This window comes from Denticeps clupeoides, chromosome 2 (genome assembly GCF_900700375.1).
Source record: "Denticeps clupeoides chromosome 2, fDenClu1.1, whole genome shotgun sequence".
Taxonomy (NCBI): Eukaryota; Metazoa; Chordata; class Actinopteri; order Clupeiformes; family Denticipitidae; genus Denticeps; species Denticeps clupeoides.
In genome coordinates, this window is record NC_041708.1 from 3265407 (window position 1) to 3282112 (window position 16706).

Consider the following 16706-nt stretch of genomic DNA (forward strand, 5'->3'; position numbering starts at 1 on the left):
GCATTTTAATATTTGTCGCGTTTCTCAAGTGCTAAAATAATCTAAATATACTGACAAGAAATAAAAAAAGAACGAATCGTTTGTTTCAGTTCATTCCAAAACGCAAGCATTTATAATTAAAATGCATATTCGACGTTGTGTTAATTCGTATATTTTATTTGTCGCTATTTTTAATTGCAAGAGGAGGGATTTATCTCTTGTGCAGATGGTATTGCAGGTCGGAATGCTATGTTTTTCTGCCTCTTTTAAGGCACTGGCTGAAATAAATATTCAAACTTTTACGCCACCCGCCGTCACCGGAAGCGGAAGTGCCCTCGGATCAGCTGACGGATGGCTTCTTGCTGTTCGCTGAAGGCAGAGTTGATTCCCACCGATGATTCTCATTCCCGGGATGATTCCCACCGAGGACGCGTCGGCGAGGAAGAGGGAGATCGAGGAGAAGTTGAAGCAGGTCGGTATAATAAAACATGATGGGTGTGAGGGACGCTGCATTTTACGGCCCACGATCGCTTCGACCTCTCCGTATATATATATTTATATATACACAACAGGCCATATTTAAAATGCTTTATATGTACATACATATATCTATATATAAAACGCATGCATAATATGACATGTTTGTTATTTGCTTCATTGAACCGATTTATTGCATTTTGCGTGTGCAATATACAACGCGGCCACGCCTATAATGATCGTGCTTCTGAATTATGCTGATGATTTCATCAGAATTTTTCGTCACGATGTCTGTGCTGTGGTTTTAGAGACGGGCACGCTAACCTTTTTCAATGTCTTCGATGACACACAAAAAAAGCGATTAAATGCCGAATGCGCTGCTATAAACCCTTCGGTGTTTCCTGCACAAGGATTTTGATTTTCTTTTCGATGCAGGAGCAGGAAACGCTGTCCTTCATACGGGAGAACTTGGAGAAGAGTGACCAGCTCACAAAGGGAATGGTGTGTAGTTGAACATAATAAATTGAGATTGGGTTTGAGCCGTCGCTCAGGCCGCCGCTCGTCCCGCAGGTCTCCATCCTGTCCTCGTTCGAGAGACGGCTGATGCAGCTGGAGAACTCCATCATCCCCGTGCACAAGCAGACGGAGAACCTGCAGCGGCTGCAGGAGAACGTAGACAAGACCCTGTTCAACCTGGACCACGTCATCAGCTACTACCACGTTGCCAAGGACACGGACAAGATCATCAGGGAGGGGTAAAGGAGCGAGCTCATTATTGTTGCACCGTTATTCATGCAACCGGTAGGTTGATTGGACAAGCAGCTAAAAGTCCCCTATTATGAAGATATCACTTTAACATTAATACGAGTTCCCCTGGCCTGTCTGTAGTCCTGCAGTGGCCAGAAATGGCGATAGGTGTATAGAGTGCTTTGGCCATTCTGCTCCACCGTTCAGAGTCTGGAATTTGTCGCCTTGTGTCTTCATATGGGGAAATTTTACTCTACTTCCTGTCTGCGCATTTAGCTGGTAAATGGTGTTGATGACGTCATTTCTGCAAATGCTTGCTGAACTTATAGGCCGCTTTCCTCTGCGTCCCGCCTCTCTCCTCCTCGTCCCACCATTTATAGCTACTGACATCGAAACGGGAAATCTCGTTGTGGGACTGGATCAAAGTGGCTGTAATTCTGCACCAAGGCTGAATTTCGGAAAGAGAACGATATAAAAGCAAAAATAATAGGGGACCCTTGATGACTTGTTCATTGGTTACTTTGTATCACAGCATGATTTTATATAATCCTACATCTTGGTTGGCTTGCATGGTGGTAAATGGAGATTTTTGTGTGTTTCCCTGTGATACGTCTCCTGATGATTATTGTGGGTTTCAGGCCAGCGGGAAGACTGGACGAATACCTCGCCTGCATTGCAAAGATCCAGAAGGCCGTGGAGTACTTCCAGGACAACAACCCTGACAGTCCCGAGCTCAACACTGTGGTAATTCTTCCACTCTGGCCTCTTCCTTTTAATTCTTCTGGCATGTTCCTCTGATCTGAGACCTCTGTTTGCTCTGCTCTGTTCAGAAAGCTCGTTTCGAGAAGGGGAAGGAGCTGCTGGAGGGGGAGTTCCGCAACCTGCTCACCCGCTACAGTAAGCCCGTGCCCCCCATCCTCATCCTGGACGCCATCGGGGTGGACGAGGAGCTGGAGGTCCAGGAGGAGGTGACCCTGGAGCACCTACCCGAGGCCGTGCTGCAGGACATCATCGTCATCTCTGGCTGGCTGGTGGAGTACGGACGCAATCAGGGTAAAACTGATTCTCTCTTACGTTTGAGTGAGTGAAAGTGAAGTGATTGTCAGTTGTTATACAAAGCAGCACATCACATGGTGCACACAGTGAAATTTGTACTCTGTATTTAACCCATCACCCTGAATGAGGGATCGGGATTCGAACCGGGACTCAGCGGATCGGGATTCGAACCGGCAACCTTCTGATTACGGGGCCGCTTCGTTAACCGCCAGGCCACCACTGCCCCCGATGGATGATCAGATGACATTTAATGGCACCTTTAATGGTCTCAGTGGAGTTTTTTTTCATCCTCCAGACTTCATGAACGTCTACTACCAGATTCGTTCCAGCCAGCTGGATCGCTCCATAAAGGGTTTGAAGGAGCACTTTCGCAAGAACAGCGCCAACTCCGGCATCCTCTACTCCCCGGCGGTTCAGAGCAAACGCAAGGACACGCCTACCAAGAAGGTCCCCAAAAGACCAGGTCAGTGCTGAAGTGTGCATCGCTGTCCTTGCTGTGGTCTTCCCTGCCGTTCTCTGTGTGGTACAGCCAAATTGATTTGATGTGACCTGATCTGTGAGTGTAAGTGTGTGTGTGTGTGTGTGTGTGTGTGTGTGTGTGTGTGTTTTCAGTTTGGCTATGAATTGAAAGGAAAAAATCCAGTCATTTCTGGGACCTTTACAGTGCAGTTTAGACATCAATTCTGGAAGTAATTAATTCTAAGTAATTGCCAATATGTTGTCCATGGAGTCCATCTCTAAAAAACAAAAAAAAAAGAAATGGAATTCTAAAATCAGCGGAAGTTTCTGAATCATTTTCAGTCATTTTGACTGTACGTTTTACAAAGTTATTTGTTTTTAATCACAAAATTGCAGCACTTTTGCAGCACAGATACTATTTTCCAACGTGCACTTAAGATCCGGACTACCAAGACACGTCACGTCCCCCTCGCTCTTGGTCTGAATTCCCACGATTCAACTCTTCTCTGACCCTGAACTAACGTTCCTCTCCCCTGTTGCTCGATTCCCGTGTGCGGTAACTGTGAGCGTGGCCGTCTACGTCCCAGGTAAACCCCCCCACGGCATCATTCCTTCAGACAAAATAATAAATCACTTGCTAAAAACTGTAATGCTACTATATATTTTTTCAGAAGGCCGATGAAACGTGCATAAATAATGATGACCGTTTCATTCTGCGTTCAACATGGCAGAATTTGCAATGTTTTTTTTTTTTTTTTGCAAAACCATGAGTCCGCATTATAAAACATGAGCATTATTAAGGTCGTTCTTTGAAGGCTGGCATTCGCTTGGAGCTCATTTCATGAGGCTGGCTCTGAGCCGGCCTCAGGGCAAGAGTGGTGTCAGGAGCTCATTAAGTAGGGCAGGAAATTCTCCTTATTGGTAAAACAGCTTGGGTGCCCTTTGCCTCAGGGTGATGTCTCGCGCTAAACCTTTTTTTTTTTTTTTTTAAATTCTGTACTAAATGTATTTTTTAGCTACGTTTCTTAAGCTGCGAGGTTGTTCTCACTTGCTTAATAAATGTGTCACACATGCTTACTCACTAACCAGACTGAACCAGCCATGTCCTGCTTGATGTGTCTTAGTGAATTTTGTAGTCGCAGGATGAAAATGTATCATGTTCCAGCGTAATACACTGATGGAATAGATTGGCCATTTTCAGCGTCTAACTGATTTATTATTATTATTATTATTATTTATTTGTGTCAGTTTTATTTGGATTGAGTTCAGTGGGCATAGAGAATATCTGTCTATATATTCATGTCAGTTTATTAAAAGTGTAAAAGTACCTGTACAAATGGCCAAACGACTCCTTTAGTGGATGTGCTGATTAAACAGTCACCGTGGATGTTGGAATGTTTGGCTGTGTTTCCGTATTGAATTAACCCGTGTATTATTCTCTCTTTGTTCTGAGTGCGCTGAAGTGCATGGCGTTCTGCCTCTTTCTTAGTATGTTGTAATGTGTTGGTCACGTCAGCTGCGGTGCTGGACTACGGCAGCGTGTTGCTGCCACGTCACGGTATTTTGAGAACATGCAATGCGCAACCGGGGTCATTTATAAAATCAAATGATTTTGCATAGAAAGTGAATTTGAATCTGAGGGATTCGATCCCGCGTTTGCTGGTGCACCAGATACTAGTGAATATTTGACCATTGATCACAATAACCAATGATGCTTCTAAAGCATGAGCATAATTTCATTATGCAAAAATCGACAGGATTTATGAACAGTTTGATGAATAAATAATAAAAAAAACCACCTGGTTACCAATCACACAGTGATATAACGTGATCTAACGTTATTATAACGTAATACTGGTTCATGGCAGCAATCCGTTTCTGTAGTAGACTGGTGTTCCTTCACCTGCATGTTCTCCACATTCTCCTCAGAACGGGTGGTGGAGGTATAGAGATTGTCCTGTTTCTTCGGCATTCACTCCCAAGCTTTTTCTCCCTCTCCACTTCTCTCTCTCTTTTTTTTTTTTTTTTTTTTTGTCTGCCCATCTTTTGCACCCCCCCACTCCCCTCCTTCTGCTTCCCCTGATCTCGGTGGGCATGCTGGGAGCAGGGACGATTCGCAAGGCTCAGAACCTGTTGAAACAGTACTCTCAGCATGGGCTGGATGGCAAAAAAGGGGGCTCTAACCTCACGCCTCTGGAAGGTAACGCACTCTTCTTCTTCTTCTTCTCCTCCTCCAGCACTCCCCCTCTCTCTGTTATTTTCCGTCTGGTGACGTTTCTCTCCGCTACGGTAGCCAGTATAGGGTCTCCGCGCGGTCACAGCTGCTACGCTAACACGCAGTGTACAAATTGGCTGCAATATATACATATAATTTGCCATTTTGGCTAATGGCCACACCCAGGAAATTCAAAGCTGCTGTGATCTGGTGTAGACGTTGCCGTGGGTTACGCTAATGCCATAATGTTCACCCGCTAACACTCAGCACAAGTAGATTAAACACATATGGGGTCTAGCTGCCCAAAGCCTTGGCGGGTTCCTTGGCGGGTTCCTTGGCGGGTTCCTCTGCTTCCGTGGCTCGGTGCTTGGTGGTTGGTGCTCCCAGGTCCTCAGCTCGACTCGGCCCGGACGCTGGCCGCAGGATGTAACCTGCTCGTGTGACTGTACCCCCACCCCCCTCACCCCTGTCCCCCCTCACCCCCACCGCCCCAATCCAACCACCCAGCAGGTCACGATCATGTCAGGCATCTCCCTGAGGGCGTGGTCGACAAGCATGGTTCGGGATCGGGTGAGTACGGGGACGGCGGAGGGCCAGAGGGCGGCACACGTGGGGCTTAGATTACCTGCGTCGCGCAGCCTTCTGTCGAGAAACGAAACGTCTTCAGTACACCCCCCCTTCACATTTACACACTTTCATGTTCGAACCCACAATGAGTCCATTTAATTACTGGAGGTCAGACCATGTTGTATTTTTCAAAAATTATGTCACATTGTCCCAAGTCGTCTCAACATTTATACTTCCTTGCAATTTTAGAAATGTGGGCATCCACAATGAAATAATCACAATGTTATTTATACTATTATTAATAATAATATTATCCATATGTTGCTGGGTGTTGTGAGAACTTACTGACTTACTGTCTTTTCATTCATCCATTTCATTGTTTTATTATGATGAGTGCATTTATTTGCCACACCTATGAAGGCTATTTGGTATAATGGTGTAGATACATCGCATCTTCTATACCAGTTGGCCAGGATTTTATTATATTTTACATGCAGATTTTTTTTTTTTTCCAAAATATTGTGAATGAATCTATACATTAAGTTTAAGCAGAATTCATATTTTGATATTAGCACCACAGTGCATCTATTTTATTTAAGTTTTTTGTAAGAATCGTATGGTTTGCATTAGAACGTCATGAAACCAGTTCATCTGTGAAGCAGCTCAGATGTCGGACATTCTGAAGTATTCCCAGAATCCTCGCCTCTAACACCGCTGTGCTCGCCGTGCCTCTCAGGGAAGGACGACGTGCTGGACATCGAAATCGACTCCTACATCCACTGCATCAGCACCTTTGTGAAGCTGGCGCAGAGCGAGTACGCGCTTCTGACCGAGATCATACCGGAGCACCACCAGAAGAAGACCTTCGACTCCCTCATACAGGTGGGCGGGCAGCGCTAAGCAGCATCAGGGGGGGCGAGCAGCATTAAACACGGCCTGCCTGGTCTGTGCAGGAAGCCCTCGATAACCTGATGCTGGAAGGGGACAACATTGTCTCGGCTGCGCGCAGGGCCATCATGCGCCACGACTACTCCGCCGTTCTCACCATCTTCCCCATCCTGCGCCACCTTAAGCAGACCAAGCCTGATTTCGACTCTACGCTGCAGGTGCGCCACTCATTTTTAGCCCAGCCGTGGGATTACGTATGAAGTACGTATCGAAGAATCAAGATTATTATTTTTTTTTTTTATTATTATTATGTCTGCTTAAGGTAGAGTTACAGGGTCTGAGGATCCTTTAAACGTGCTTTGCTGCTTTTTCTTTTTTCGGGTTCTCAGAACCCAATCAGTGCATTTTATTATAATATAATAATATATTTTTCAAAATTCAGGGCACGGCCGCCAGCACTAAGAACAAGCTGCCCAGCCTCATCACCTCCATGGAGACCATCGGGGCTAAAGCCCTGGAGGAGTTTGCTGACAGCATCAAGGTATGAGAGCCTGGACAGTCATTTAAACGTGAAATATCTCAAAATATTTCTAAATTAACAGGTAAAAAAAATGATATAAAAACAAATACCATTGCTCCCGTTTGATTGGCTATCATTGTGTTTTTTCTTTAAATATTAAATGCTAGCTTTCAACTGTGTTTTCGAAAGATTAATTTTTTTTGGTTATTCGAAAAGAATAGAAAGTTAAGACAAGCGTAATTTTGGTTTCAGAATGACCCCGATAAGGAGTACAACATGCCTAAGGATGGTACGGTCCATGAGCTCACTAGCAACGTAAGATTTTCCTTTTTTTTTTTGCTTTAGTTCAATGCCGCTGAGCTCATAAACATCACTTCCCTTTCAGATTCAAATTCAAACACAACTCCTATTAATGCCAGGATATGAGTTTATTCTTAAGTAAAAAGAAATTTGACATACACAGCGAAGAAATGCAACCCTCAGTAATTCTACATTGTGCAATAAAAACCTCGCACTACTTCACTTCACTTGGCATGTAGAGTCCGGGAAACTGGTTTGTTGTGTCATATAGTGCTAAGATTCGAATATTTTTTTACTTTGCAAAAAAGGGAGTGTCCTTTACACAAGATTCCCAACGTGCCTTCACTGTCTGTTCATACATAAATGCCAGATAAAGAGCCTTGACCCTTGCCACACCCACAGGTCCACTCCACTCGCTTAACCGCTGCCCCCACCCCATCCTGTTTCTCTCAGGCCATCCTGTTTCTGCAGCAGCTGCTGGACTTCCAGGAGACCGCCGGTGCCATGCTGGCATCTCAAGGTAACAGGAGACGGCAGGTTCTGGGCTGCCAACATGTCTGCCGCCTTCACCCCTGGCCATTCATGAATCAGCGTATTTCAGCACCAAGGTCGTGAATTGAGGAAAATTTGACGTCAATGAAAAGGGCTCGGCTGAATTGATTATTTGGTACATCTCAACATATGGTGCCAAGATGCTAAAAAAAAAAAAACTATAAAAAATTACATGGCCATGTTTAGTATAAACAAGGGCTGAAATATTCATATCAGCTTGTCTTAACTGTAACATATTTAGAAATATCATTTAGTAATGTGCAAAATGTAATTTTCTTGATTTTATGTTCATTTTGTTATTACGGATTAATGTTGGAAATGCAAGGTGGTAGGGTGGGCTTGTCTCTCTTCCTCTGAATGTCTCATCCCCATGCTTTTAAGGACAGAGTCCCATCAGAATAGGAGGAAACTATATGTTTAGCTCAGCTCTTCTCATCTTGCCTCATTGTTCCACCGTCTGTGTCAGGGCACTGGAGCATCCTCCTCTCTTCTGCACATTTTAGATCGATGGTGGCTCAGCGCAGTCAGCTAAATTAAGTTCTCAACTCAGTCCTCATGGCTGGTCTCACATGTGCCTGTACAGTGGAGGAAATAATTATTAGACCCCTCGCTGATTTTGTAAGTTTGTCCAATGACAAAGAAATAAAAAGTCTCAGAACAGTATAATTTTAATGGTAGGTTTATTTTAACAGTGACAGATAGCACATCTAAAGGAAAATTGAAAAAATAACTTTATCAAATGCAAATCAGTCTCTAAATAAAAGATAGAGGGTTCAAATACTTATTTCACTCAAACAAAAAAGACTTAATACTTAGTGGCAAAACCCTTGTTTGCAAGCACAGAGGTCAAACGTTTCTTGTACTTGATGACCAAGTTTGCACACATTTTAGGAGGAATTTTGGTCCACTCCTCTTTGCAGATCATCTCTAAATCACTAAGGTTTCGAGGCTGTCTCTGTGAAACTTTGAGCTTCAGCTCCCTCCGTAGGTTTTCTATTGGTTTAAGGTCAGGAGACTGACTAGGCCACTCCATGACCTTAATGTGCTTCTTCTTGAGCCACTCCTTTTTTGCCTTTGCTGTATGTTTTGGCTCATTTTCGTGCTGGAACACCCATCCACGACCCCTTTTCAATTTCCTGGCAGAGGGAAGGAGGTTGTCGCTCAGGATTTTACGATACATGGCTCAGTCCATTTTCCCGTTAATGTGGTGAAGTTGTCCTGTGCCCTTAGCAGAAAAAACACCCCCAAAGCAAAATGTTTCCACCTCCATGCTTGACAGTGGGGACGGTGTTTTGGGGGTCATAGGCAGCATTTTCTTCCTCCAAACACGGCGAGTTGAGTTAATGCCAAAGTGCTCAATTTTGACCGAGGTCGATTGATGGTCATTTTGTGCTCCTTCCATTTTGGAACAATTGCAGCAACAGTTGTCACCTTCTCTCCCAGCTTCTTGCCAATGGTTTTGTATCCCATTCCAGCCTTACGCAGGTCTACTTCTGTCTCTGACATCCTTGGACAGCTCTTTGGTCTTTCCCTTGTTGGAGAGTTTTGGAGTCTGCATGATTGATTGATTCTGTGGACAGGTGTCTTTTATACAGGTGACTAGTTAAGACAGGTGTCATTAATGAGGGTGACTAATTGAGTAGGCGTGTCTAACCACTCTGTAGGAGCCAGAACTCTTAATGGTTGGTAGGGGTTCAAATACTTATTTCACTCAATCAAATGCAAATCAGTTTCTATCTTTTATTTAAAGTTATTTTTTCAATTTTCCTTTAGATGTGCTATCTGTCACTGTTAAAATAAACCTACCCTTAATGATACTGTTCTGAGACTTTTCATTTCTTTGTCATTGGACAAACTTACGAAATCAGCGAGGGGTCAAATAATTATTTCCTCCACTGTAACTACAGATAAGGGCGTGTGATAAATGCATTAAATGTATAAATGTGTTTTTTTGGGGGCTTAACAACTCAGTAATTGAGTCCCAATTCAGCCTTGAAGACTTCTTCAGAAATGGCAGAGAAAACACTCATTGCATTCTTTGTAGGCCAGCCTAGCGTACTATTGCTATCTGATGAAAATTGGAAATATCTGGGATAAAATCAGTATTTATGGAGCCCCAGAATTGAGGTGTAGTTTTGTAAAACTTCCCCTTCAAGTTCTGTATACCAGAATAATTACATCTGGAGACCACAAGGGGGCAATATTATATTTAGGTATTTTATTCGTACCACTAGTTTGCTTGTTACATTATGCTTAATGCAATTATGCTAATGATAATTATTCTAGTCATTGTACTGTTACTTACTGATTGTGGGTTAATACGGTTCGAGTGCTGGACTGAGAAGCACAGGGCTTAGATCCATTTAAAATACCAGAAGGTCTGAAATGTGCATCGTTTCTTTCTCTCTTCCATTTCCTTCCTTTCTTTCCTACAGTCACTTCCTCGCCTTTTCCCCCCTCCCCTCAGCCACGTTCCATCCACTGCATAGTCCCTCCCATAGAGCTCTCGTTTCTCTTGCTTGTTGTTCTCTCCTCCTTCCTCGCTCTGCATCTTACTGCTCCTCACCTGGCTGTGACATGTGAGCTTATTCTGCACTAACCAGACTTTTCTAACCTTTTGGACTTTGCTTTTTTCTCTCTCTCTCTCTCTCTCTCTCTCTCTCTCTCTCTCTTCTCTGCTTTGCCTCTGTCCTGTAGTACTCGGGGACACTTACAATATACCTTTAGACCCCCGAGGTAAGCGAAAGACGAAGCACAGCATGATGTAGATGGGCTCTGAGGAGGTGGATGAGCATTGCTGTCCCGGTTCTGAGTGTGTGTGATTTCAAGTTAAGATACACAGCCAGAGGAATAGTGATCATGTTAACGGGTGTACATACTTTTTACTTTTACCCCCAGAGAGCAGTTCGTCTGCCAGCAGCTACAGCTCTGACTTCAGCAGACGACTTCTCAGCACCTACATATGTAAGGCCAAAATAAGTTATAAAACTTTATTGAATTAAAAAATCTAGTATTTTTGCATATATATTCTGGTATTTTTTGCATATATATTCTGCTGGTATTTTTGCATGTTGATCATTAATGTGAACTTCTAGGCAAGGTTCTCGGGAACCTACAGCTGAATCTGCTCAGCAAATCCAAAGTGTATGAGGACTCCGCCTTGAGTGCCATCTTCCTCCATAACAACTACAATTACATCCTCAAGTCCCTGGAGAAGTGAGTCCTCTTGCTTGGTTGTGCATTTTTGCCACTCATTTCAGTTAGGATAAAAACCAGATTTGTTTTCCTCTGTAAAGATTTGTATGTTTACTGTTGCTGGGCAACCACAAAATTATTACTTTGAGAGTAAAAGTGATTGTTTTTTGTCATTGTGACACTGATGCACAGCACACGGTGACACAACTAAATGTGTCCTCTGCATTTAACCATCATCCTTGGTGGGCAGCCATTAAAGGCGACCGGGGAGCAGTGTGTGGGGACAGTACCTTGATCAAGGGGACCTCAGGGACACCTTGTTGTTTGGGGCCTTCGTTTTCTTAGCCATTAGACCAACACTACCCCAACTTTGTAACACGGATGAGTTACAGAAGCCCTTGTGCCTGTTTGTGTCCCACAGGTCCGAGTTGATCCAGCTGGTTGCTGTCACTCATAAGAAAGCTGAGAGCTCTTACAGGGAGCTGATAGAGCAGCAGATACAGATGTACCAACGCAGGTAAGGTGGAACCTTTCTTTAGATCACCAACTGCCTGGACGCATAAGCTGCTTGGCCCTTGACCTGGTGTGCTTGTGTGTTCCTCCTGCTGTTGCAGTTGGGTAAAGGTCACAGAACATTTGACTGATCGGAACATGCCAGCTTTCCAACCTGGCACCAAGGTAAGACTACAGCAGGTGCTCAGTCAAATGGACATCAACCATTACAATGAAATACCTATGTTTTTTTTTTTCCCCAGTTGAAAGATAAGGAACGTCAGGTGATTAAAGACAAGTTCAAGGCAAGCAAAATAATGATTACATCTGAAAACCAGACCTTTTTTCTTAATTGCATGTAACATGTGCTTTTTGGACCTGCAGGGTTTTAATGATGGTCTGGAGGAGCTGTGTAAGACGCAGAAGGGCTGGGCCATCCCAGACAAGGAGCAACGCGACTCCATCCGCCAGGCTCAGAAGAAGGTGGTTTCTGAGGCCTACAAGACATTTCTGCAGAGGTGGTTTTGCTCTCATATGTTTACTATAGATTATCATGGCATCACAAATAATGTCTAATGAGTGACTGTTCCACAGGTATGCCAACATCTCATTCACCAAAAACCCAGAGAAGTATCACAAATACAGGCCGCAGGAGGTGGAGGAGATGATCGAGAGACTCTTTGACACGTCCGCCTGAAGTGTCAAGGCCTGACCTCTTTACCTCGATGCTCTCATCCTGATTTCCAATTTTGCCTTTATTCCTGTTTGTTTGCTTCATTTGTACCATATTTATGTATATATCAATCTTCTATGTTTGATCCATGACTCTTGTGAAATAAAATCTTTTCAACCCTTTTTTGTCTTTTTTTATTAAACCGTTTTTTGCATGCATTTAAATAAATCTGAATGTGTGGAATTTGAAACAGCACACCTTAATTTTCAATGATTGTTAACTGTGTTAATATAAATCATTGGACAACTTTGGATAATTTCTGCATATGCTCATACTAGAAACTGATTAATTTTGATGAGGTGTCGTTGCGGCTGCATCAGAAACCGGGTTAACCTGAGACACGCTTCGTGACACTTCCGGGATTTGTGCGGTTGTTATTCGCCGCCTACGATTGGCTGGCATTTGCGGTGGGCGGGCGCTCACGACGCTACGGAACATATGATTGGCCCACCGGTGGCATTCGCACAGTGGATGAGGCGTGGCGTGGGCGGAGCTGCCGAGGCCGGTCTCTTCTGAGTTGCGCGGCTCGCCATTTTGACGTGACTACGGAACTAGCGGTGAGAAAGAAGAGGTGAAAAGTCGCGTTCGCAAGGTAAATGAGCGTAGTTCGCATTTTTACAACAGTCGCTTATGATTAAAAGGCGAACACTCGTTCTTTTAAAACGGCGGAAACACTCGCCGCTTCGGACTCGGAACTCTGCAGCACAGGCGCTAAGTTTGTCAGCTAGCGGGCTAGCCGGCTAACGCTGGGTGACGCTCAGGTGCGGCTCGGCGGCGCTTTATATGTATGTACATAATTCATTTTTTTATTACGAAAGCTTCACTCCCAGCTTGAGATGTGTAATTATCTTTCACAACCGCGCGTATGCCTAGTGCTCGGTCCGTCTTCTAAATCGCCGTCGTGGCTTCCGAAGCCGCTTGGCCTTAAGCAAGGCGGCTAAACAGCTTCCTAGTTGCAGGAACTTGGCTAACAATGAAGCGGTGAGGACGGGTTGGGTAGCCGCACGTAACGTTCTGAAGTATTCTTTTCGCATTATTACTACACTCGATCTTTTGGGGCTTGCGTTTTTTTGAGGAGGTTTAATGCATGCATTACATACAGATTGTGATAAAACACCTTGTGTGTTAATACAGAGTTCAAGCTGTCAGACCGTTCTTTTTTGCACCTAACCAAGTTATTTATTTTTGCTTTTAGGGTTTACGTCCTCCTCCTAATCTCACGTCTGCATCTCCATTCTCAGGGCCAGGATGGGGAATGTGTTTGCAAACCTTTTCAAAGGCCTGTTTGGCAAAAAAGAGATGAGAATCCTGATGGTTGGGTTGGACGCTGCTGGAAAGACCACCATCCTGTACAAACTGAAACTCGGAGAGATTGTCACCACGATTCCCACCATCGGTCGGTATGATCCCCTGAACTCGAGCCGCATGGGCGTGGAACGCTAATCATAATGGTGACTGTAACTGGTATGTTCTCTCTCTCCTCCAGGGTTTAATGTAGAAACAGTGGAATACAAGAACATCAGCTTCACTGTGTGGGACGTCGGTGGTCAGGACAAGATCCGGCCGCTGTGGCGCCACTACTTCCAGAACACTCAAGGTGCGTGTAGGACATTAATAGGCCATCAAAAACCTGAAAAAGTTTTGTAATACGAAATAAGCGTATAAAGGTCTGGAAAAGTCTTTGAAATCTGATTGACACTTAAAGCGCATAGTTCCTGTACGACTGCGCGAGAAACGTTTTTTTCTATGTTCCCAACTAATGTTTAAATCCATCTTTGCTGGCTTTACGTACTGAAACTGCTTTTATATTTACGGTATTTATCAGACGCCCTTATCCAGAGTGACTTATGATTGGTAGTGACAGGGACAGTCCCCCTGGAGACACTCAGGGTTAAGACTCTTGCTCAGAGACACAATAGTAGTAAGTGGGGTTTGAACCCGGGCGTTCTGTTACACACTAGGCTACGATCACGTGGTGCACCGCCACAGCCACATGTCTCCTTTAAAAAAAAAAAAAAAAAAAAAAAAAAAAAAGTCATGTAAATTACAGCCAATGGCCTGATTGGTCCATTTCATTCAGGCCGTGACAACTTGAAGTTGAGCTTTTCAGGGTTGTCATAAGTTTAACAATTTTCAGTTACATTTTTTTTTTGTTCGTTTCCACAATTTGCACAGAAATTTCACGGAATGTGTGGTCACGAAAATGTGCCTGGTAATTCTCCTGTGAGATGAATGAAATTTCTGACCGTACTCTCCAGGCCTCATCTTTGTGGTGGACAGCAACGACAGAGAGCGAGTGAACGAGGCGAGGGAAGAATTGACCAGAATGCTGGCGGAAGATGAGCTGCGTGATGCTGTGCTGCTGGTTTTCGCCAACAAACAGGCAAGTTTTCCACCATTATCAGAACAGGGCTTGTTCTAGATTGGACTGTGCCTGTCCTGACGTCCTTTTGTGTGTGTGAATCGCTCAGGACCTGCCCAATGCCATGAATGCCGCCGAGATCACCGACAAGTTGGGCCTGCACGCGCTGCGCCACCGCAACTGGTACATCCAGGCCACCTGCGCCACCAGCGGGGACGGGCTGTACGAGGGCCTGGACTGGCTCTCCAATCAGCTCAAGAACCAGAAATGAGCCATTCCATGATGTGTGTGTTTACGTGTGTGTGTGTGTGTGTGTGTGTGTGCGCGCGCGCGTTGTGCAGCACTTGCTCGAACACTGACTGACTCTTGACTCTTCACACATTCTCACACATGCCCATAAACCTGCTTTCTTGTTCTCCATTGTACAGTGGTCCAGGCTGATGCTGCACATTGCTGTTGGTGTGAATGGGTGTGTACGTGGGTGCTTAGGACCTGAGGATGCGTGTGTTCGTTCGTGTGCAAAGGCTATGACTATGTCTGTTAGTCGGGATTGGTAGTGACCCCGGCGTGCCTTTTTAAAACACCCCGGCCTGTCCCCTTGTCGAGGCTCCGCCCACTTCCTCCTCTTGTCATGTACGCATATTCCCTCCCCACCTGCCTGTTCCTGTAAGCATGGTTTTCAAATGACAAAGAAAATAAAAAAACAATGATTCTAGATTCGGAGGTGGGTGACGGCAAGTTATAAGCCTTGTTCCGAACCAATCCTGGTCATTTCCCAACTCCAGTCTTCGGTTTTGTAGGTTTTTTTTTTTGGTGTGTTTTTGTTCAGGTGACCGCTCTGCCCCGGCATGTAACAGTGGAAACACTTTGTAACCTGTATCAGGTTGAAAGGCAATTTGGAGGTGAAAATGTCCGTTCCCATTACCCGCTGATCCTCTGCGTCTTGTGATGTATTAAAGCATCTCTCACGCCTACACTACTATTTTTTTTCTCGCCTGAGACGCGCCATACGGCACACAACGAAAAGAGAAAGAACACACCACTGTTTGATTGGGTTATTAAAATGTCCAAACGTCGCGTTGTTTACTTCATGCTCATGTCCGTGCTCACCGGTTGTGCAGATTTTTTCTTGTTTTCTTCCCTGTCTTTGTCGGTTAATCCAAAGGAATTTGCAGAATGCCGCCTCTCGGGGTGCTTCCTATAAAGCGGATTAAAGCTAGTCTTGGCCTAAACCACCTCCCGTGCATGTTTAGATCTTCTTTGTGAGGTTTGACTGGCAGTGCGCCCCATTTTCTCAGGTTGAGGGTTAGTTTGCCGTTTAGGAACCGCCCCAAGCGTTGCTGTATTGTAGATCTGTAGTTTCCAATGTTAATATGCAGGAGGCTGTTGGTGGAAATTCCTCTTCCTCACTGGCAAAAAAGCAAAAAAAAAAAACTAAGCAAGGGAGTTGTCCAAAATGGCAGAAGTACCTCAGCAGGGTCTGTAAGGGCTACAATCGGTCGAGCCACGTCTGCGGCCCTCGACGATTACCCTCGATCTCCTGATTTGAGTGAAGACTGGTGTCTGACAAAGGGACTTTCAGAACGTGCCGTTTCCCCCCAGCATCGCTTGGTGTTGGCATTCAATGATCCGTGTTCGTTCTCAAAGACTGCTCATGCTGGAAGTATAGATATTTTTTATTTTCCTGTTTTCCTCGAAAAAAGATCAGACGAGGAGCCAGTCCAGCTGACAAAGAACATCAGTTCTCCATATCTGGACGGGTGCAAAGCCACCAATGACATTCCTTCAAAGGGAGCTCCACACAAGTGTCTCCGCTGTCACCTGGAGACGATGCGCTCTTCACTACTGGGCTTTTCAACTATGATGAAATTTGCAATTTTTCTCAAATGTCGATACATATTTGGTGGTAACGTAAAGTAGTTTTAGGCAGAAGTGAAGCTGTTATTATGATTCTGGGTGAGGGGCTGAAATAAACCTGCATACAAAGTGGAACCTGAATGATTGTGAAACATATTTCCCTGCACAGCTTATTTTTTTGTGGAGAAAAAAAAAATACAGCTAATTACATTAAAGTGTCTTTAAAGTGGACCCTGTCTTTTTCTGTCGTCTGTTGTCGCCTCTGTGTCGTGACCGGTTCCGCGGAGCGCGACGGGTCGATTATTAT

General features: G+C 44.6%; 2 protein-coding genes across 11 annotated transcripts; both read left to right on the top strand.

Annotated features, from left to right (window-relative positions):
• Nucleotides 1-312: 312 nt before the first annotated feature.
• On the top strand, nt 313-12302 carry exoc7 (exocyst complex component 7). Of its 9 annotated transcripts, none has more exons than XM_028962645.1 (20): nt 313-451; nt 892-957; nt 1027-1211; nt 1842-1947; nt 2034-2256; nt 2555-2722; nt 4826-4918; nt 5444-5503; nt 6237-6382; nt 6454-6606; nt 6831-6929; nt 7161-7223; nt 7662-7728; nt 10659-10724; nt 10856-10976; nt 11377-11472; nt 11570-11633; nt 11711-11752; nt 11832-11965; nt 12042-12302. In XM_028962645.1, exons 1-20 carry the CDS (start codon nt 374-376, stop codon nt 12142-12144), a joined length of 2133 nt encoding a protein of 710 aa, XP_028818478.1. In that variant the 5' UTR covers nt 313-373; the 3' UTR covers nt 12145-12302. The 9 variants fall into 9 exon arrangements, with proteins under 9 accessions (XP_028818478.1, XP_028818415.1, XP_028818423.1 ...); XM_028962582.1 differs by lacking the exon at nt 5444-5503 and adding an exon at nt 10458-10496; XM_028962590.1 differs by lacking the exon at nt 4826-4918 and adding an exon at nt 10458-10496 and having other exon boundaries at nt 5441-5503.
• Nucleotides 12303-12662: 360 nt separating this feature from the next.
• On the top strand, nt 12663-16630 carry arf2b (ARF GTPase 2b). 2 transcript variants are annotated; one of them, XM_028962667.1, is made up of 5 exons: nt 12663-12772; nt 13422-13576; nt 13667-13777; nt 14439-14563; nt 14652-16630. In XM_028962667.1, the coding sequence occupies exons 2-5, from the start codon at nt 13429-13431 to the stop codon at nt 14811-14813; spliced, it is 546 nt and encodes a 181-aa protein (XP_028818500.1). In that variant the 5' UTR covers nt 12663-12772; nt 13422-13428; the 3' UTR covers nt 14814-16630. The 2 variants fall into 2 exon arrangements, with proteins under 2 accessions (XP_028818500.1, XP_028818491.1); XM_028962658.1 differs by having other exon boundaries at nt 12673-12772; nt 13376-13576.
• Nucleotides 16631-16706: the final 76 nt, after the last annotated feature.

Coding starts and splice junctions, on each gene's coding strand:
- exoc7 (XM_028962645.1), top strand. CDS start 374: ATGATTCTCATTCCCGGGATGATTCCCACCGAGGACGCGTCGGCGAGG. Junction 1,948..2,033: donor GTCCCGAGCTCAACACTGTG/GTAATTCTTCCA, acceptor TGCTCTGTTCAG/AAAGCTCGTTTCGAGAAGGG. Junction 6,383..6,453: donor CCTTCGACTCCCTCATACAG/GTGGGCGGGCAG, acceptor TGGTCTGTGCAG/GAAGCCCTCGATAACCTGAT.
- arf2b (XM_028962667.1), top strand. CDS start 13,429: ATGGGGAATGTGTTTGCAAACCTTTTCAAAGGCCTGTTTGGCAAAAAA. Junction 13,577..13,666: donor CACCACGATTCCCACCATCG/GTCGGTATGATC, acceptor TCTCTCCTCCAG/GGTTTAATGTAGAAACAGTG. Junction 14,564..14,651: donor TGGTTTTCGCCAACAAACAG/GCAAGTTTTCCA, acceptor TGAATCGCTCAG/GACCTGCCCAATGCCATGAA.